At 26.0% G+C, this 24528-nt stretch overlaps 1 protein-coding gene across 1 annotated transcript in view; it reads right to left on the minus strand.

Moving 5' to 3' along the window:
• LOC111638987 overlaps positions 1–17570 on the minus strand; it is a 38922-nt gene extending 21352 nt beyond the window's left edge. The window contains exons 1-2 of the mRNA XM_023384760.1: positions 17113–17570; positions 13720–13943 (exon numbers count right to left, since the gene is read on the minus strand). Of these exons, the coding sequence (XP_023240528.1) occupies positions 13720–13943; positions 17113–17493 (605 nt within the window). The 5' untranslated portion in view covers positions 17494–17570. The remainder of the gene's footprint in view (positions 1–13719; positions 13944–17112) is intronic.
• Positions 17571–24528: the final 6958 nt, after the last annotated feature.

The following is a 24528-nucleotide window of genomic DNA, read 5'->3' on the forward strand; positions in this document are numbered from 1 at the left end:
GTGGCTTAATAAATAATGAAATATTATTGAATATTAATTATTTACTGAAGAGAGAATCAAATTTTTTAATTCTTCCTCTTCCTCCAGATGAGCTGGAGACGAATTCAGTCAATATATGCATGGTGATGTAAAATGAAAATTGACTCTAGAGCATACTATTGACATTATTTATATCACTCTCATTAAAAAATTAAATGTAAGGGAATATTGTAAACTAATGCCACCTTGGCCATAACCTTTTTACTGCTACATGTACTCAAAATTTAGGCGTCAACTGAAAGTTTGAAATGTTCTCTTTCAAATGCTATCTTCACTTTTCTACATAGTCCCCATCTACAGCACTACACTAACCTATTTCAATGCTGGACAAGTTGTACAGAACTGTTTGCATAAAAATAGAAAATATGGTGGCACACTGGTGCATTTATGATTCTGCATCTGACAAGAAACAAATTTCCCTTGAGATGTTCCTTAAGTTTGTGGATGAGGAAAAAATTGTAGGGTAAAAAAGAAAGAACTGGAGCTTCTTCAATGCTGTATAAAAGCTTATCTAGCATTGGTATGTGAGTGGATGGCTACAGATGGGAATTATTTATACAAAAAAATATATTTTGAATTTAAAAAAATACAACTTGAAACTATTTTTAGCACATTATTTATACAGAAAAATGAAGCCATCATTCAACTAAGAACCTTTCAAACTTTCAGTTGACACCTAAACTTTAGAGCATGTATTTGTAAAAATAATAAGCTATGGCCATGGAAGCAGTACTCTTCAATATGCCCTCATACATTATGCTGTTATTATCTCTACAGCTTAACATTTGCACAGCATTATGTATTGAAAACATTATTTAATGGACCAGAAAAGCTTTATTTTTTGCTACTGCTGGTAATGTAAAAAGTTTTATATATACCATTCATTCTTAATATAATTTAAAATTTTACATTACAAAAGGAACAGTTTAAAAAACAATTATATAAAATTATTATTGATATAATGTCATTTACATCCAAAATTATAAATAAAATTTATGAAACATACAATTTGACAGTTACTCAATTTATAAAACTTAAATTCTTTATTCACAGTAAACTATTGAGAAATATTGTCATCATTCTGTAAACTTTGCAATTATTAATATTTTATATATCACATCATAAGATTGCTCTTACTGAAATACTTTGAAAAATATTTTCATAATGATCAATTAATGGTTCAAATTTTGATGAATTTTTGATTTACTATTGTAACCAATATTTAGGAAAAGAATAAAAAATAAAAAGCAAAAAAGTTTATAAAGTTATTTTATTTGTTTACTGTATGTTGCTAAACAGTCATTAAAATTGCAATTGAATCATTGCAGAAGTGATGCTCAAACTTTTTGATTGGTGCCACATTGTGTATAATCATAGGTAGATGGGCCACAAATATTTTATCTATTCCATATATACTAAAAGTAGGCCTATTTATCATTTATAAGTGATGTGTCAAATATGTTTATATTTGTGGGCTAGTTAACATGTACCACAGCTTGATTTAATCCAGCGGCTGTAATTTTGGCACTATTGTGTTACAGTATAACTAATGTTTTGCTATTTAACTATGCATAATCCCTAATGCAAGAATTTTCTTTATAATAAATTTTTTTTTTTAGTAAAATGCTTTATAAAGTATTTCAGAATGTAACTAAACAATTAGCAATATTAACATTAGACAAATTAAAAATAAGCAATGAAGGATATTGTTTTTAAAAACAGATTTTAAAAATATATATAAAATAAATATGGTGTGTGATATACATACACACACACATTTATGTATTATAAGAGGTGCTCTATCCAACCACCTTCAGGAGTTCAATTTTGTCACTTTGTAACACCAATATCTTCATGTCTGCATTACAATTTACAATTTTTTTTAAACAACAAGAAAAAATAAAAATTCCATTATTTAAAATAATTTAAAATGTACAGGTGGTGCGTAAATTAATCATCCAATGGATGTCATAAAAGTCTACAAGAAATCAAGGATCAAACTTCGATATCTATAATATTTGACTCAGATCTCAGATACTCAATTTTCCCTTTCAAATGCACTACAGGTATACCTCGCCTTACGTCGGTAATTGGTTCCAGGAAAACGACTTAAGTCGAAAAACGACGTATTGTCGAATTTACTTGTCTCCGAATCTACTTGCCACTAGGCTAAACCATAAATTACCAATTCCCGTTCTGTATTTTATTTATTAATATATTTTTAATAATATACGGTTAATAAGGATCTATTTTAAGCTTACAAACAAATAAATTTTAGTTTTTAATATAGTACAGAAAAAAGTAATTTAAATTTACGATTGCGTGTACTGTAAATACAGTATATACTTGTAAATGTATATATTATAATATGATTTTATGTGCTTTAAACATTTTTCTAGTGATATTACGACTTCAATATTTGTGGCAGACAGACGTAAAGTCGAATAAAATGACAAACTTGATTTTTATTTTTCCATATACTTTTTTGACAAACGACGTATAATCGGGAACGACGTAACTCGAAACGACGTAAGTCGAGGTATACCTGTATTTCATTTTTCTGTAAAATGTTGAGTATAAGCATACTTCTTATGTCATTGAATGAATAAAGTCAAAGTAGCTTTACTGCATAGGTATACATGGAAATTACTGTACAAAAATAGTTGAAATTTTTCTTATAAATAAAAAAACTAAATTTTCAGTCTAACTCAACAGTTTGCCTATAAAAATTAAACACTAAAACACTAAAATTTTTCTTATAAATAAAAAAACTAAATTTTCAGTCTAACTCAACAGTTTGCCTATAAAAATTTAACACTAAAACAGTTATTGTTTAACTATAAACTATCTTGTACAGTTACATTTTACAAGTAATACTTTTTTTTCATATAATTAAAAGTAAATAAATTTGCAATTCTGTAATTTTAAACCAGATTAGATTATTATTAAAACTTTTGATTCATAGGAATCAAATTAATTTTTAAGCATACAAACTTAAAAATTTATGTGATCACAACATTTCCTATATTTGATCTAATAAAAATTGAAAAAGAATATAATGCTAACCATTTTACTTCTCTAATTTACAATTTTTATGATTGTAAATAAATATAAAAATATTCAATCATATTTTTCGATATTATTGATAGAGACATACATTTACCATATTTGATAATCATTATATATTTGATAATCATATTATATATTTATTTTAGTTATGTAGTTGTAGAAGTTTTGTTTACTGATATTAAGCTTTTTTTCCCTGATTAAAATAAGAATAAAATCAAAACATGAAAATTTAAAATTGTAGAATTTTTTTAATTTAAAACTCTTTAATTTAAAAAATTTTATCAAAAAAATTCTCAAAAAAAATAATTGTACAAACTTTAAAAATGTCAAAAGCATCTTAAAAATTATGTATGAAAGCTAACAATAGACAATAAAATAACCGAAACTAATTAAAGTCAATATTCTAAATATTTGAAGAATATTAGAATAGTTGTTTAGAAATTAATGTTTTTAAAATTTTTAGAGAGAACAATCTAATAGCTAATTGAAAATAAACAAAAACAAAAAACAAAACAAAAAGAAAAAAAAACAAAATTAAGAATTATCTTAATTTTGTTTTTTTTTTCTTAAGAATTATCTTAATGTTTAATTGTAAAATTAATGCTTTAAAAATGTTCTATTTTGTTCTCAGATCTTAAGAAAATTTCAACTAATTTAATTTTATGTTACAATCCAATATTTAAATAAATGAAATGTTTATTTCCTCATTTAGATTAATATGAAACTTTCTGCAATTATTTTCCTCTATAGCAAAAAATTTTCTTGAAAGAAAAAAAAAATGTTATTTTATACTATATATTTCTTGTTTGTGCTATTTTAAAGAAGTTAATTATTTTATAACTAAAAAGTACTATAATATAATGGAAAATTTAAGTCTAATGCACAAAAAACTTTGAAATACTATATATCAAATAATTGAAAAAGTTATAAATAAGCAATCAGAAATCATTTTCTTATAAATTTAGATTACACAAAATTATAAAAAAATTGAGGATTTCCGAAAACATTTTATTGATTTTAGAAAATTCCTCAGTTTCTCAAGTTAACCTAAATTTAATCTCTCTCCCTCTCTCAATAAAATTTAAAAAATTGAATTTGTGAAAATTTGAAATTCAAATACTTTCAAAAGTCATTTTTATTAAACAGTTATGACTACATTATATTATTTGGATCCTGTATTATATACTTTTCATTTTTAAATCAATGATAGCTGCTAGAACTGACACCATTACACACAGAAATACATTAAAACAGCTTAATTCATAAACCAAATGTTTTGAAAAAGTAGGGATGAGTTTTCACTTGCAGTTAGGCAGGAAGTCTCAAATAACCATTTTTAAAATGTCTTGAATAGCATTATAAATTTTTTTAATTATACAGGACGGTTATAATTAAAGTTGCCCTACTCAGACCTGTATAGAGCCTGTTCTCGTTGACGTATTTTGATGAACCGTGTATATACGTTATATGGACCATGGAAAAAAGGAAAATGCAAAAAATATAATTAATTCAAATTTCTACCACTAGGTGGAAAAATGGTGCATGAAGAAGGTTTTTATTCAAGACATTTGTTCAATGTGCAATCCATTTGCATCAATCACATGTTGAAAGCTCCTTCATATGCCTCCTCTATAGACATGATCTTTCAAATATCCCCACAGCCATACAAACTCTGCCTGAATTGAAAGCAAGCATAATACACCATATTGCTGCAATTTCTCAAGAAACCTATTGGGCTACTGTTGAGCACACTGTAAGGGGCTTTGAACATGTGATTGACACAAATGGATTGCACATTGAACAAATATTTTGAGTAAAAACCTTTTGCTTATTTCCATTTTGTGTTTCTTGTTCTTCATGCACCATTTTTTCATGTAGTGGTAAAAATTTGAATTAATTATATTTTTTGCATTTTTCTTTTCCCCATGGTCCATATAACGTATATACACGGTTCATCAAAATACATCAACGAGAACGGACTCTATACAGGTCTGAGTAGGGTAAATTTAATTATAATCACCTTGTATATCTAAATAAATATCTATTTATTATTCTTTGTGAAAATTTGAAACTTCTAAAACAAATAATATATTCAAGTTTATATGTATAGTTTCCAAAGCTAGGAAATTTGCAAATATATAATGTTATAAAAATTAACTCCAACATCAAATAAAGTATGGTAATTTAATTATACATGTATATAATTAGTTATTTTAACATTAAATTTACTTGAAATATAAAATTTATGTTATTTAATAACCCCAAAATGACTTATAGTTTATTTATTTAATATCGTCATCAAGAAATCATTAGATTTCAGCTTTATGGAAACTTTACTAATAATCGACAGGGAAGTCTCAATGAAAACAGTCATTCATTGACTGAAATGAAGGCTTTTTCCATCCAACAACCTATCATTTAGGATACTGAATCATAGCATTGGATCAGCAAAGAATAAAATGATAGATTTGCTATAGGCTCAAACATAATTACAATGATTAACTAATAGATTTATTAAACTGTAAAAAGAGATGATTTTTGTCAAATCTAAGCAATATATTCTATCGAATAAATAAAACTATCAAGTATATTGTTTAAAATAATTGAAAATCCATTTATCTCAAACATTAATGAAAATAAATATTTTGGCAGAAGTTACTTTTAGGTACTTTATTTGTACATAAATATAAGAAAATTACCTAAAAGTAACTTCACTCCAGTATTTTTTGTACATAATAATTTGTTTTAATCATCAACCTATATTAAATGTGTATACTGTTACATAGTGTATAATTTGATTTATTTTTTATATTGAATTAAACCAGAATATAAATCTCAGAAATGAAAACATATAATTAAGGGGGTTTTTTCTTTATTTGCTAAAAGTCAGGAGAATATATAATTAGTTAAAATGGAGTAAGCAAAGACTCTCATATAAAATGACATCTTAACAACTAATGAAAACATTTAATAACCCGAAGACATCATAAAAGAGCTGAAATGAATTACAAACTGTATACAAACGTGGTTATTTTATTACCTATTTTTCCCACAATGCAATTTTCAATTTTTTTGAAACATTTTCAAATCATTACGTCACACCCACCGATGATGACATCACAATACATAACACACACAAAAATATGAATATAAATTTAGTTTCGAATTTTATATAAAAATATTTCGAAAATAAATAAAATATCTTAAAATATATTNTTTAAAAAATTTAAAATTACTTATAAATTACTAATGCAGTACATTTTTCAAAATTTAAATTTTAAAACTTAACAAAAAGTATTTTAGTCCATATTTTACTGAGTTTCAAAGTTATGCATTTGAAGTCAACAAGTTAAAAAAAATTATATTACTAATAGTATAAATATTATTTGTATTGTATTTTGTAACATCCAGAATAACTTTAAAAGCAAAACAAAAATATGTCATTGATATGTAAAAGCACATTAAAGACTAAGAATAATTTTTTGTAACATTAAGAAATATGAAATACAATTGACTGAAGATAACTGAATTGTCAGCAAAAAAAAAATCATTACTTTTAAAATATTTTTTAGAGTTCTTAAATATTCTCTTAAATGTAAGGTTTCTTTTTACTTTTAGATTCTCTTAAAGATATATTTATTTTTCTTTTATCTTAAAGATCAGATCTCAAGTTTAATGTTAGTCATTTAAATTCCACTGATGGACTCAAGTAATATCTGAATTTTCCTGTAATAGTTGTCCTACATTCTGTTAAATAAAAAAAAAATGCTTTTCCATTGAATTTTTAAATATTCTTATCATACATCTCTTTACATTTCTAATGTATTGTATTTTGCTGAAATGTAAATAGATTTGTCTAGAAAAATATACAGAAACTCATGAAATTTTAAATACTTTGCCAAAATGCATGTTATTATTTGATAATATTAAGTTAAGGAATTATTTATATTTAATCACAATAATATATTATATAGTCTCATATGATGGAAATATAATTTTGACACTCCACTAAAATTGTACAGATGCTGCTCATTATATTTTGATAAAACAGCATTGATAAAATATTCAGATGGTTGCTTTTTTGCAAAATTAGTTCTTTTATTTTTGTAGAGTAAATATCAAATTTTTTGAACTGTATTAATAAATTTCTGGAATATGTGATAACAGATCTTAAGAAACATTAAATATTTATGATTTAATGATATTATACAATTTTTATTACAATAATGTTTGATTCTAAATAACAATGTCATTATATCAAGCAAAGCATTTCAACAATTCAAACAGTTAAGTTTCAAAGTATGAAGACTTGATTAAACAACATTTATATAATTTTAAAAATTTTAATTGATAACCATTTTACCAACGATTTCAAATTGTCTTAAAGAGAAAATTGAATTATTCTTACATTTTAAGATTATATTCCACAAGTGTTTATCTTTAAAGAAATCTGAATAACTGAAAAATCAAATTCATTTCCAGACAGATTATTAGTCAACTATAGAAAATTTTGAAAATTAAAAGATTACACTCAAGTAAAATTTCTTTTAATGTTTCAAAGAAGTTAAATATTCTAACTATATCAATAATAATAAATATTGAAAAATCAAATTAACTGACTTCATTACATTTATTAAATATTTTTCTGAAGAATCAAATAAAAATTGAAGTATGTTTTAACTGAACAAAACTTATTAATTAGGTTGAAAATGTTTGCATATTAAAATATTTTTGTGAAATTAAAGATGTACTTCATTTTTGGGACATAAGAATTGATTACAGGAAGAATGCTATCTATCCATAATATAGCTATTACATTGTACTATCTTTCCAAGAACACTCTTATTTGCATTTAAAATGGTTCTATTGATTTATGTAGAGAGCTTACAAATCAATTTTCAATTAGCACACTTTTTCTAAAATTTACATGCTTGAAACAAACTAGATAATGTTTCAAAACAAAATATAATGAAATTATTATTATGAAAGTCTAACATGGAATTAACTACATCCTGACAACTTCCTTAATATTTTACAAATTTAAATTCATTCATTTTAAGTAACTTTAAAAGAAAATAATTGTTAAATATTTAAAAATTATTTAAAGTCTCATCAATTTCAAAACACAAATCTTTGAAATGTAAGAATTATAAAAAAAAATCATCATGTTTTCTATATTACATGAAATATATTATTAGTCCAAAAGTTTTATTAAGTTAACATGTTAAGTTTAATATAATGACATTGATTAATCTGAACCTAATTGAATCTAAAATGTTGAAGTTTTAACAAACTATTTTTTTAAATTCTTTCAGTTTATATTCCTATCCTTAACTTGAGAAATGTTAAAATTTTTAAATGTATAAATATATTTATGTAATTAATAAAATAAAAAAGATTAGTATTTAGAATCACTGTTGTTATATGTCAAAAATTTACAATAAAATCCTCCTTGTTGGCTCAATAATTGTTAGTAATAATATATGAATAGATTACTATATTATTAAACAGTAAGTTAAAATATATAAAAAATAATATTTTTATACTGTAATTTATTAATGTATTTTTTCCTCTTAAAACTATTATAAATTTAAAATAATTATCAGATAGGGTAATGGTCACTCACTATTATTTTTCAGAATATAATCTTAATTATTTTTTATCTACAAAATTAAATCTCTTACTAATAAAACAAATTGATGGCATTTGAACAATTACATTTAAATGTAATGATTTATCTCTGAATAAATTTTTAATTAAGTACTAATATATGTTAATATATATATAACAAAATTTAATTTAAATATGTTCAGATATTTAATAAGGAGTATGACTATACAAGTTAAAGAAATGAGAAAATAACAATTTAGGAATACAAAATATATTAATGCATGCTTGAAAAACTAATCAAAAGTATTTACTTCTGTTACAAAGATTTTAATCTAAAATGTCTTATTAAGCATTCCTAATATTTTTTGATGCCATTTGCACTGTATGTGTTTAACATCAGTTATTTAAAATTATAACTTTCATAATAGGTTATCCTATATAAACAGAAAAGTATAATGTATTTTTTAAAGCCTTACTTATAGTAATAAGTAAGGCTTTAAACAGACTAGATATTTTAATTAGTTTGAAAAAACAGATATGAATAAACTCATTTGGCCTTAAAAATAAAAATATTATTATAAAAAAAATCAATGATATAATTACTGCTGTTTTAAAAATGATAAGTTTTAAATTTACTCAAAAATTAATGAAAATTAAATTATATAACAACTATAAAACCAAAATTTAATATCTTACTTTGAACACTATTTTAACTTATTCCTTATAGTTTCTATGTTATATAATATAATTCTTCAAATACTTCAAAATACTTTTCAAAGCTTAAGTAACAAATACTTTTCAAAGCTTAAGTAACAAATACTTTTGCACATCACTAATATTTAAATTAAGTTCACCTAGCTTCTGAGTAAAATTAAAAAAGCTTTATTCTCATGACATTCAATAAGGATGTTCCAGAATAAAATCAAAGCATAATTTGCAAGATTTCAGTTTAATATTAATGTAGAAAACTTCAAATATTTGCCAGAACATTGCTTTAAAACTGTAGTAACAAAAGCAAGGATCATTTTTATAGTAAAAATGTTTAATGAGCAAAATTTAAATTTAAAAAACAATCCTTTGTTGTTAGTTTAAGATAATACATATTTTTGTTTTATTAAAAAAGTAAACCCAATTGTCTTTCTCTTTTATAAAAATATTGAATGATGATTTTTTTTATTAATAAATTATATTTCCCATGCAAATGATTATGTATTAATTAGTATAATTAAAGGGTAAAATATATTTAACAACATAATCACTAATATTATTAAAGAATTTACATGGATTCTTTTAATTACTTAATTCAGCATGCATTCAAATCAAAGGAAAAACAGGTTAGATGAATTAATAGCTGGTGATACTATTGAAAAAAAAAAAAAAAAATGATGGAAGAGCTGACAAGCAACAATTACTTTTATTACATGAAGTTAAATCAAAATTTTTGTTAGTTATATAAACAGTTATTAATCTGAACTTGCAGATTTGATTTAAGAAAATTACTCAACTATTCTTTGAAACTATTAATTAATAATAAATTAAAATTTTTAGTTAAACAAAATTTAATGATTTATTACTAATTATAAGTTTGTCTATGATTCAAAATGAAATATTAACTTCAAATTATAAAAATAATTAGTACGTTGATTAATATTCAATATTCATAGTTTCTGTAATATAACATTAAATGCTAATACATATCTACAGAAGACAACATTGAATCAGTTAAGATTTTATACTTTTTAAATGCATTAAACTTAATTTCAATATGGGAAACTTTAAAATAATCAATTATTATTTATCAAGAATCAGCAGAAAATAATGCTTTAAATTTATAAAAAAGGGAGGAAATTAATATCCAGCATTTTGAAAATAGCAGAAATACTTGACATTCAGTAAAAAATTCCTCAAATCTATCCATAATATACTTGAAAATATCCAAAAATAATCTATAACATCCCTCTTTGCATTCCACATGTGGAGTTCAGCACTCCATTTATAATATGAATACTGTATTCTTCCTATAGCATTTCAAAAATTCAAAAATTTTAATACTTTCTTTAAGTATGAAAAATAAAGTCACTACAATTTTAGCAAATGTATCAAAGTTTCTATAAATCAAAAATTTTTTGAATGCTATGAATACGTTTTAATTTTTTAAAATTTCTATCATATTTAATCTAAAAATGTTTAAAGTTAAAATACTTAAGTATTAGACTATAAATCAGCTAAATTATAATTCAATATTAATTAAAGACAATTTTTTATAGGAAAATAACTAAATCAAATCATTCATAATCATAACAAGATTAAATTTTTTAGTAAACTTAATCTTTTTACATTCAAATTCAATAATATTTCCTATTAACTTTTTCAAAATAACCATCTTCCTTTCTTTATCATAATTTCTTAAGAAGCAACTCTTTAATTACTGTTTATTGTAAAATTTTAAAATATTTATTGGTATACTCAATTTAATCAAACTAAATTCCTACATAATTTACTATATTTATGTTATTCTAATATTAAATATATATTACAGTAATTAAAACAATAGCTTTCTTAATTATTTTTTCTTATTCAATAGGCTTGAATTAAATATCTACATAAATACATTTTTTAAATATTGTAAAGCAATTTACTTTGTTTTAATCATATGATCGAATTTTTTAATTTTGAATTTAACTGTTTGAATTTTTATGTTAAAAAAACATACTATAATTAATTTGTGTTGGCTTTTATCCAACAAAATCCCAATTTTCTAGCTATTAAAATAAATATGATCTGGATGCTTATATAAACAAACATAAATTTTCAATACAGGATAAGACATTAATTTTTAAATATATGTAAAGAAAAGTCACCTTATAAATGAATTTTAAATATATTTTGTAAATATTTAATACAAAAATAATTCAACCGACCAAAAAGTAAATTTCTGAAAATTTGCAAATATATAATGTTATAAAAATTAACTCCAACATCAAATAAAGTATGGTAATTTAATTATACATGTATATAATTAGTTATTTTAACATTAAATTTACTTGAAATATAAAATTTATGTTATTTAATAACCCCAAAATGACTTATAGTTTATTTATTTAATATCGTCATCAAGAAATCATTAGATTTCAGCTTTATGGAAACTTTACTAATAATCGACAGGGAAGTCTCAATGAAAACAGTCATTCATTGACTGAAATGAAGGCTTTTTCCATCCAACAACCTATCATTTAGGATACTGAATCATAGCATTGGATCAGCAAAGAATAAAATGATAGATTTGCTATAGGCTCAAACATAATTACAATGATTAACTAATAGATTTATTAAACTGTAAAAAGAGATGATTTTTGTCAAATCTAAGCAATATATTCTATCGAATAAATAAAACTATCAAGTATATTGTTTAAAATAATTGAAAATCCATTTATCTCAAACATTAATGAAAATAAATATTTTGGCAGAAGTTACTTTTAGGTACTTTATTTGTACATAAATATAAGAAAATTACCTAAAAGTAACTTCACTCCAGTATTTTTTGTACATAATAATTTGTTTTAATCATCAACCTATATTAAATGTGTATACTGTTACATAGTGTATAATTTGATTTATTTTTTATATTGAATTAAACCAGAATATAAATCTCAGAAATGAAAACATATAATTAAGGGGGTTTTTTCTTTATTTGCTAAAAGTCAGGAGAATATATAATTAGTTAAAATGGAGTAAGCAAAGACTCTCATATAAAATGACATCTTAACAACTAATGAAAACATTTAATAACCCGAAGACATCATAAAAGAGCTGAAATGAATTACAAACTGACAGTTATTAATCTGAACTTGCAGATTTGATTTAAGAAAATTACTCAACTATTCTTTGAAACTATTAATTAATAATAAATTAAAATTTTTAGTTAAACAAAATTTAATGATTTATTACTAATTATAAGTTTGTCTATGATTCAAAATGAAATATTAACTTCAAATTATAAAAATAATTAGTACGTTGATTAATATTCAATATTCATAGTTTCTGTAATATAACATTAAATGCTAATACATATCTACAGAAGACAACATTGAATCAGTTAAGATTTTATACTTTTTAAATGCATTAAACTTAATTTCAATATGGGAAATTTTAAAATAATCAATTATTATTTATCAAGAATCAGCAGAAAATAATGCTTTAAATTTATAAAAAAGGGAGGAAATTAATATCCAGCATTTTGAAAATAGCAGAAATACTTGACATTCAGTAAAAAATTCCTCAAATCTATCCATAATATACTTGAAAATATCCAAAAATAATCTATAACATCCCTCTTTGCATTCCACATGTGGAGTTCAGCACTCCATTTATAATATGAATACTGTATTCTTCCTATAGCATTTCAAAAATTCAAAAATTTTAATACTTTCTTTAAGTATGAAAAATAAAGTCACTACAATTTTAGCAAATGTATCAAAGTTTCTATAAATCAAAAATTTTTTGAATGCTATGAATACGTTTTAATTTTTTAAAATTTCTATCATATTTAATCTAAAAATGTTTAAAGTTAAAATACTTAAGTATTAGACTATAAACTATCTTTCCAAGAACACTCTTANTTATAATGATTATCAATTTTTAAAAATTTTCCCGTCAGGCATTTCGAAAAGGAAATGCGATATGTGAACTTGACCTTATTCATTCGAGTAGCCAAGCACAAATGGCAGGTTATTAATCATTCTTCACTATAGTCTGCCTTGATATCGGAGCTGCAGAATAAACTGACTAAATAAAATGCCGATATCGTTTATATATATATATATTACGCTATATTCTTATATTTCTTCCGCAATTCAAGAATCTCACTACACAATTTTAAAATATCACCGTAAAAAAACCACCATATTTTAAAAAATAATAATAAATAAATGGCTACTTTATGTAATAAATTATATACACGAAAACTATATTTAACTGATCAAAAATATATATATATATTACCTCAATTTTTGACTCTTTTCTCCGTTGGGTTTCCTTATTTGTGGATTAATACTTTTAAAATTATTTTTATTGGCCTTATTTAATTCATTAAATTCTTCTAAATAATCGTTAAATCCAAATACAGGCATAGGCGGCATATTTTTTGATGTACTAGTAATTGAACTGCCGCAGTATCCATTATTAACTTGTTCTGGAGTTAATTTCTCTTCTAGTCTATTCCGATTCTAGAAAAAAATAACAAAATAAATAATAAAAAAAAATGAAATAAAAATACGTTCTTAAAAATTACCACGGGAATAAAACTTAGTTTCATAATTGGTTTACACGCCATTTATGTCATTACTACTCTTTTGTTATGATTTACTTTAATGATATGCAAATGGAGAATGATAATAACTTCCTCTGTGTACATAAGCTGTCCTCCAGTGAACTCTAACATGACAATGACCCACTAAAACGGTTTTACGTTCTCTAAGATTACTCATTGATGTTTACATTTATGTGGAATTATGTCAGCTGACTCTGGAGGGGAGATAATAAATGACGTATAATCTGATAAAGGGTGCTAGCGCTTCGGGAACTTTTTATTTACAAATAATAGCCTATTATTCGGCATTGAAAATTATTTTTAATGTGAATATTCGTATTAAAAAAATGGGAATTTTTTTCTGCTATTAATCTAGTTACGCGGATTCCTTTTTGGAAGGGAACAAGAATTTAGAAGGTATTTAAAACTGTGGATCGCCGTATAGGTTGAGAAGATAGAGGAGACATCTCATTTGACCTTTCATTGTCAACTACACTGCACAACAAACAAAGAAAGCAATCGTAAAATCATCCAAAATCATCAATTTTCTGTTCGATATGAGCGTTTTCGTGAGATTTGTAACGAGAAATTGGGCTTTAAAATTCGGTGAAATTATCTTAACGTTGATATCAATATATTTTTATCGATATATACGACAGATTGAAAAATCGACCAGTTGCACCCCCCTCGTCGGACGGAATGAACCAGGTCCGTAGTCATGGAAACACCGTTGGGTGTTACGGCCATGAGGCTCGGTAAGGGTGCGGTCGAAATCCCGGAGGGTGGCTTTTCTGTAAGACTTGTCTGGAGCCAGTAGTCTGTGACGGTTAGCAGGGAGCACTCTTTGGGGAGAAAAAGTTCACTTAGGCACTGCAGAAGAAGTCTCGTTATTACGTCGATAGCGAAAATATTTTCTTACAGAAACACCGACTTTATTATTTATATTAAAATATCAAATCTGGCAAACATTAGGTTTCGATTATCTAATGTAAACAACCAAGGAAAAGAGGGGAAAAAAGAAAGAAGGAACTAGTATATAATCATGAGAAACGTGCGCAGTATTTTGCCCCACGGGTAGAACTAACCTCGCTATCAGATTACTTCTACAGTAGGGACGGTCACATCCTCGAGCTAAAAACCCCTCCCCCTTCTTGTCCACCTACACTAAAATACAAACTTGTTTCTTCGACCAAAATAAAATTTATCTAAAAAACCGATCAAATTGTTTCGTGTTAAAGCCAACAATTCGTTAAAGGGATAAATTTTCCTTGTAGCGCGTAGTCTAGAAGCTAAAGTTTTTCTGCCTGAATGAAGAGGTAATAAATTGTAAGAAGGCGATAAGAGGCAATGCTTTTCAAGTTATTATTTGTTTATATTCATCCTTCATCACGACAAGTTAACAAGAAACGATAAGAAACCGCCGAGTTATAAGAATGAAAAATTGTACATTATGACAATGACCCTGAATAAATGCTTTTCCTGGTTTCTCCATCCTTATCAATTTTACATCTCATTATTACAGATGATGGCGGCAGATAACAGAGATTTATTATTTTTATTCACGTAAAATCGCGGATAATAATACTATTTTAAATAATTTAAATAATAAAATTTCCTTTCGCGTATACAAATAGTTTTTAAAAAATTCGCCGATATTTCTCGTAATATTTTACGATTCACCTTCACATAGGGTCGAACAATGTAAATGAGATTGTCAAGAAAGAAAGGCCAGTCTGTAGTTCGATCGATTAAAGCTGGACTAGGGCACTTTATTTAATTGTCTACCATTTCCATTGCCAAACTAGCTCTTACTTTAGCCACCTTGTCCTCTCTTGAAAATTTGTCTACTGCTTAGTTGTTATTTATGACGATGTCACGTATAAGTGATGTTCTGACATGAGCCGTAATCCATATTTGATATGTCACGACTGCTACCTATTATGATGTGACATATTTCTATTTACTTGAAATTTTTATTGTCCTTTAAATCATTTATATAAAAAGTCCAAATGAATTTTTAACGATTATACGAGACAAAAATGTTGTTGATGTATCCGAAATCGAATTATTGATCTAAATCTATTTAAAGTCGGAGCATTGAAAGCTTTTACAGGCGGATAACATTTAAAATATAATAAATTACTTTAGTTTTCAATTAAATTTAATTAACAGTTGCATTAATAAATGATAAGAAGCGCGTTATTTAATAATAAAACTTTAAAAAATGATTTATTATTATAAAAGATTATTTACTTTAAAAAAAAATGGGTAAAAATAATTTAATCTGATTTAATTACAGTATAAACATATATATTAAGAGAAGCTTAAACTAATTAAAATAAGAGATAAAGCATAAATATAAAGACACGGTTCGATCAACACACAACACAAAGAAAACGTAAACAAAATGACGCCATAGTCAACACATTGGATTATTATTATTATCAATAAAGGAGAGAGTTTATTAAAATTGACTACGATAACAATTTGTATTTACTATAAGAGGCAAGGTTAACGTAAATATGAAATCATAAGGGAGCATTGTTAAACACGAGTCACGAGGTAGATATTAATATTTGCCGACATAATCCCATTCATAAACCTGTCTTTGAATCATTCAGTGCTACGACGTAAGAGAACACGTGACAAATGACGTATGGTAGGAGTAGGAATAAACCAATTAAATTTTCATTTTTGAACATTCATAAATCAATAATGATAATCAGCTTTAGCATGTGTGTGTCAGATGAGTAGGGCGATGTCGGGACGTCGGAGGAGTTTGGCAGCGCGTTACGAGTAATTAAAACGTTAGGAATTAAAAGATATATCGGTATTTTACGTCTTTAAGTTGCCATTTTGTCGACAAAGGAAAGTGTATGCGAGGGAGAAGGGGAGGAAACTAAAAATCCATAGATCAACATGTGGAGTATGTCGTGTTCTTTATCCTGATTGGTTGTGCATAGTACGTCGAATATAAAATTGTCAAACTGAACGTTAGAGCGAGATTGCAGTTGTGGAGACGGTTGAAGTCGGTAATATTTTGTCAGTTGTGTGTGGAACGATACCAACCAAAATGGACTACTTACCACAGGCGAACTGATACGGCAACCAGTACAGTCACAAACTGGTGGATGTACGGCAAGGATTCCTTTCGATAATAACAACTTCATACTTTTACCATAATGACGAATACTCCTTTTCCAATCTTTTGCTGTTTCTCTTCCGCTAACGTACTGAAATTCGTTGGGGGTTAACCACATATCTCTATACAGAATACAAGGCCCTTTAGAACCCTGACACAATTTCGACAGATATAACAAACCGTTGTTACCACCGCATTCGACTTCCAATACCACGTTACCATCGTGATATAAAGGCCGTATATAATCACTATATGGATTGATATTAGGATGACCTGCAGTAACAGGACTCAAGACGTTATTAGACGAACTCTGTCGGTTTCTCATCGTTGTGGACAACAGGAGTGCACCGATGCCAGGCGACTGTCTCCAACCCCTGACGTGACGTCATTGACCCACTAGGGGATCCAGGGGTAGGGAAACGGTTAATGAGACGATGTCACGTGACCGACACGGGGAGCGAGGAGGCAGGACATCCGTATCCGTTGCTGTCGGCAGATAAACGGGTCACGTGACAGGAAGTTCGCCCACCCTACATTTGTAACCCAATGGATTCGAGTGCACCTTGGAAATTTTCTCTTTCTCTCCCATTTTATTTTATCTCGACTTGGCCGAAATGGCGTCCAATTGATTTCGTTAATGATAATTACAATTTTAATCACTTTCGATTTCTGCCCCTTCTAAAATACTCTTTTAATTATCGGCGCGTGACGACATTCTATCGATTCGTTTTAATTAATTAACACATGGCCGTAATAAAATTATTCAAAATAATTATCATTTCATTTTTAAAATATCCGTAATAAAAATTTCATTTTTTTGTTTTTTTTTTATTAAACGAAAATTTTAATAATTTCAAATAAATTATTTTTTAATTTCCGCAAAAATATCATTNTGTTTATGGAACAAAATTAATTATTAACGAATTAAAATATATAATACAGTTTTTTTAACGCTGTATTTGCTCTTTTTATATTCTAGGGCATGAAAAAGATAAGTGATCCAGACTTCTGTCGACTTTCGAGGAAGGCCTGGACCTGGCTAAATGGCTATATTGATGTTATCGGGCATAGATAAAAGGATACAGCATAGATTTCAACAGGTTTTATCTAAATTATTTTGATATATTAAAGAAAAATCTAGCATAAATAAAGGAGAGTAAGAGTATGGAAAAGACTATAAACCATTATATTATAAATTATTTTAAAACGTTTATCTATTTTATAGACAAACGTCGTGAAATATTCCGTAATAAAATTATTCAAAATAATTATCATTTCATTTTTAAAATATCCGTAATAAAAATTTCATTTTTTTTTTTGTTTTTTTTTTATTAAACGAAAATTTTAATAATTTCAAATAAATTATTTTCTAATTTCCGCAAAAATATCATTTTCTTTTTAATATCGGAACGTGGCGTGACAGACACTTAAGAATTATGTTAAAGTTGAAAGGGAAGATTGATTCAATAAAGATGGCAGTTATGAGTAGTTGAGAGAAAATAAAAATCATAAAAAATCTCCGTCTGAGTGGAATGACAACATAAAGCAGTTTTAAAGCTATCTGTTGATATCTCGGTCACATTTGGATGTGTTCCAACAGTTCACCGCCACGCAAATTATTCAAACATAACCTCAGAAAGTGGCTTATGGAGAATGTAAAACAACTACGTCACATATCGCTGACTTTAAATCGATTCGAAAGAAAAATGGTTCGGGGAAAACAGTTTATTTTTCTTTTCCCAACAGTACTTAATGCAAAATGATGATAATGGCTTACGGGGCGTTTATAAATGCATATTTATTAAACAATATTATTCATTTTTATTATTTAAAATAATCAGGTGGCGCTATTAAAAAAACCCCGTCGGTAATTAGATACCATAACTCCCCCTATCGCAATTTAATTATTTTAATTTATTTAATTATAAAAACTTTTTTTTAAAACTTAATTTAAATAAGAAGTTTTAAGTCGTAGCGAATATTAATGACGATTATTTTCGTATAGGCGAATAAAATTAAAAATGTGTTATTTTTAATCGATTTTAAATCGAGAAACGTAGTAGACGCTATACTAATAGAACAAAATGTCTACCGGAACGTAAATGCGATTCTGGTCGGCATCACTGCCATCTAGTAGACATCGCTCGAATATGGTGTATTTTTTTTTTTTTTTTTTAAGTTTGCTCACCTAATATATATGGCAGCGAACATAAAACATATTTTCGGACGTGTAGAAAGTTTTAAGATATGTAAAAGAAGTAAAAGCGACTGTTTGGAATGAAAATGGCTTTTGTTGTCGACTTCGACCTTCTTTGTGCAGTTCTGAAAACAAAGAAAGGTCGACGACCTTTCAATCAACTATAGGTGATTGACGGAACATCCAGCGGTGAGAAAAAGTCCCGCTGATGATGGTTCTTCGTGTGATATTAATTTAGATCCGGAAAGCAACCTCATTTTCCGATTTTTCATTTTCAAACGATTCCTCCTTTTTTTTTATTTTTCGCATTTTAGTGATAATTTATACAAAAAACACATATGAATAAAAATCTATTTACAGATTATTGTTATTCTAAATATAGTAAACTCGATCAGTATTGCATTGCATGCACTTTTAGTTTGGAACAATTCTATTTAAATGCTTTATGAATATAAAGATTTTTTAATAATTTTTTATATAGGATGCTGTAATTCTATTGACATAATGTCTGGAGAAGTGTATAACGGAAATGTTATTTTTTATATGTGATTATCTTTCAAAAAACAGACTATTTTTCTATTTTCTCACAATAAATTATGTCTACATTCTCTATGTTTACTGCTTGATTAATTATTTTTGCAAATCAATTTATGTAAGGAAACATTTTTTGTAACATTATCTATGTAAAAATACATATTTTTATACAGTCTATAGATAATTTATTGAAATATTTTTCTTATAGAACGTGTTTAGAGCATTCAGAAAGATTAAATAGTGCCGAAAGTCAATAAATTAACTTTATATTTTAATATTTTCTCAGTAAAAGAAATTAGTAAATTAAAAGCACATTTTTGAATATGAAATTCATTAAGCGTATCGAATATATTCGTTAGTTTACGTTCATAAAGTACAAAAATGTATGTTTCGAATTGTCAGTACGTTCATTTCACCGAAATAATTAAGTCGAAGGTTTATTATTACAAACAGAGCCAGATAGAGAGAGTGCCAGCAGGTTCGTGTGACTTAAGCCTAGATACAGAGGCCCCAAAATTTAATTTTTTTATATAAAAAACATAAGAAAGTAATGTAAATTCTTTTGATAAATAGTAAAAATATCTGCTTTTATTCATATATATTGTAGCATACATATGCGCCTGACAAGTTAGAGTCCAGGGTATTGTGTTGCTTCCATTGTAGAATTTATTACATGAAATATGAATTTCATATGATTAATTTGATACGTGGCATCTATTCGAAAACTATTTTACATCTGCAGATTCTATTTTCACGCGAAAGTTTTCACAGAATCTCGCATCAGTGGAACACATCCTCTTTGATATAACAAAGGGAGGAGTACTGATAATCCCTATATTATCTTCCTAAAAAAAGAAGCTCCGAAGAGCTTCCATAGGTTGAAAAGAAGATCAATCAATTTTGAATTGATTTACGTTGTAGAGAGGCCTCTAGTTCTTAAATATTTATTTAGAATGCATACAGAAACAATGAAATGTGAAAATGTTACTTTGGAACTGAAAAGAAAGAGTTTTCATATCAGTGGCGCATCATCCTACGGGCAAAAAGAGCAATTGCTTCATTAACAGGGGACCCCAAATCAATCTTTTGTAAGAAAATCTTTCTCCAAAAAATTCTCCCGAAGAAAAATGTCCAAAATCAACACTGTGCTTAGGCCCCTAATTCAAATTTGCCTTTGCCTCATAAAGGTATAAAGCGNAAAAAAGTTCTTTGTATTAATTTTAAAATGTTTATATCCATAAAAAAAGAAATAATTTAATTATTTAAAAGAGAAAGAAAATATAAAGATTTTCCATTAATGGATTTTATTTCATTATAACGTTAAATAATAAAATTTAAATGAAAATTAGTTAACAAATCGGAAGCGAAGGAGAGCGTCATAAATTGATAGAGGAGTAACCTGTTGATGCTGTTGTTGTCAATAGATAATTCTTCTATCCCTTGATAATAACTCTCTTGTGAGTCAAGTTGTATTCAGTGACAATGCTAATCGTAGGAAACAGGAATTCTTATCAACCATTTGATCACATCAGTATTGCTATTCTAGAAACATGGCCATAAACAGACGTTAGTTCATCGATCATATGCTACAACATCAGATAAAAATTTCTGCTTATTGTTAAAGGATCTTAACCGTTTTACCGGTAACCCCTTTAATATTTCACAAACTTTATGATAATAATATCTTTTCTGTCCTTCATTTACGGTTACTTCATTAAAATTATACCGAATTTTCGTGACGTCTTTTAAAAAGTTCCGTAAGAATATTACCGTAGTAATTTGTGTTTGCTATGTTAATAATTATCACGATATTAACTAATTTACATCGAATTTTATGATTATTACGGTCTTCAATTAAACGACATCAGCTGTGTGTGACGTATTAATAATAACTATGACGCAATAGTCGTCGTTTTCCGGTTTGTGTAACCACGTGGTTTCGGTAATGATAAATGGATACGCTTAATGGAGAGAATGAAAGTCTATACAAGCTACTAATTATAGTAATTGTCGAGATGTTTATCAATTAAATATGTGAGAAGGTGAAGTTTAAAGCGTTATATACATATTTATTATTATGAATTCGATAACTTAATTCTATTTAAACATTACTCGTTTAAATTTAAATGTAGAAAGTAATTAAGTTAAATAATCATTAACGCTTAATTACTTTTATTTTAAATTGGTTATTTCAAATCGTAAAATTTATAATTGCGGTTTAATGCCGTTTTATCGTTAATTGCGTTAATTAAATTATTATGTGATTTTAATTTTATGTTAATTGGATTGTTAAAATATCCTGTGATAATCTTCTTAATGTGTGATAATTTATTATTATAGATTACGTATAAATTATAATGCAGAAATTCTTTAAATTGTCAGCCGTAACTCTCTTAAACGAGTAGTTAAATTGTTATATAAAATATTAAATTATCGTAATTCTGATTTGAGTGATAAATACTGAGTTATTCATTTAATAATCTAAATTTTATCGAATTTAATTTAAATTATGCTTGATGTAATATTAATTGCATTAATCGTGGGTTCATCGTCTTTATAATAATAATAATAATAATAAAATACAGTCGAAATTCTAATAATTATTACTTCTAAACGGCGGCCATTTTTTTCGGTAACTTTTTTAAAGATAAATGCACGCAAATAACCTCCAAATTAAGGACACCTCCAAACAACGGACATTTTTTATGTCTCCTTCAGTGTCCGTTGTTCAGAGGTTTGTCTTGTTATTTTTAATGTATAATAAATTAAATTTAGTTATATTTTTATATTTTTCATATATTTTATTCATTTTTTATTGTTACAAATGGAGACAAATTGTTAAAGGAGACAACTTCATGATAGCATCATGTTGTGATAATTAATAATAAATATATAAATATATTTTTATACTGTTATAAGATATTTTTATATAAAATCAAATAGATAATATTTTATTTTACTTTATTTTTTTCTACTATATTTATTTATTATTAATATTTTTTTTCCTTTTTTCTTGAAGCTGTTCTCTTACATTTTTGTTGATGATATATCTTTCTTCAACTGAATTTTTGACAATAATATTTGACAAAATTTTTGTCAATTTTTGTCAAATCTTTTTGACAGCTTTTTAAAATAAATCTTTGAAAACATTTCAATAATAATAAANGGAGTGTGCCAGATTAGTTGCCGGATTATTGAAAGCGTGTAGGCTTAAAGCCTGTATACAGGCAATGAATTACGTGACCTGTCACCCTTCGGTACTGATTCTTTTCGGAGTACAGCCTGTACTGTTTTTGTTATTGTGAAATTAAGTACAGTAATACATTAATTGTATTTTAACTCTTATATTTAATGCTACAAGTTTACTGTATGTGTTAAAAAAAAACTCATAGATATATTACATTGGGAAACATGCCGGATCATTGACAGACCAAACATGTAATGGAGTACATGCCATATTCATTCCAAAAAGAAAGATTTCTTTAAAGAAAAATGGCCGCCGTTTAGGGCCTAGCATAAATTTTGTATAATTTAACTGAATTTTTATACAGATTTTCTTCATTTAATTCCATCTCCGGATGCAAGTTATATTGTGCAGACTTTTCTTGCTGTTTAAGAAAACTTTTAATAGTAAAATTTCTTTAAATGTGTTGATAAAATTTAATAATAAGCTAATCATCAAATTAAATATAAATAATAAATTGTATTTTTGTGTGTGTGCATGTGTATACAATATACTGTATATATATACTGTACTTATGTATGTACTATACATGTTTATATTTGAATGAGACTTCATTATATTAAAAGCATAATTATACATAATTAAATAATTAATGTTTATTTAATATGGTTTCTAATTATTGTTTTCTTCTATTTTTAATTATTAAAATTATATTGATAACATTTTGAACATTTAAAAATGTAATTTATCTGAATTAATTGAAATTCCTATTAATTTTAATTTGTTAAATTTTCGAATTTTATTTATCTCTAGTCATTATCTCATAAGCATACGAAATCAAAGCAAGTGAAATTAAAGCAGCTGAATAAACTAAACTACTTCAATAAACTGTTTTCTATTTGAAAAGGGTATTCTATTCATTCTACCACTTCTTTTCAATTTATTCATGGTGTATTTTTTCCCTTTCTTTCCATTATCTAAAAGAAAATATATTTTTTCTTTGCCTACTACAAAGTAAATTGTTATTAACTCTTCGTTAAAAATGAGTGCACTTAATGTAGAAATAAAAACTGAATTTACGAAGAAATATTTCCGATTAAACAGCGAAAAGAAATTTAATTTTTCATTAACCAACTTTATTATGAATAAGTAAATTTGTTAAACTCATTTAAATTGAATTGATTAGAATTTACTTTCATATATTAAATTCATTGGATAATTATTTATTTATTTAAATAATAATAATTTAAAATAGTCAGACTTTCCGACTCTATTCTACGGTACGTGCTTACCGTAATTCCCTCTTATGTAAGTCTATAATGTAGCTAACTCACAAAATTTTAACCTAATATTGATTGTTTGTAGATCTATAGTTTGAGAAACAATTCAGTTTACTAAGGAAGAGCTAAATTCTTTGTGCTAGAGGGTCTTTAAGCCGGATGGTC

Source organism: Centruroides sculpturatus, unplaced genomic scaffold (assembly GCF_000671375.1).
Source record: "Centruroides sculpturatus isolate CEXI.00-Female unplaced genomic scaffold, Cexi_2.0 scaffold1314, whole genome shotgun sequence".
Classification (NCBI taxonomy): Eukaryota; Metazoa; Arthropoda; class Arachnida; order Scorpiones; family Buthidae; genus Centruroides; species Centruroides sculpturatus.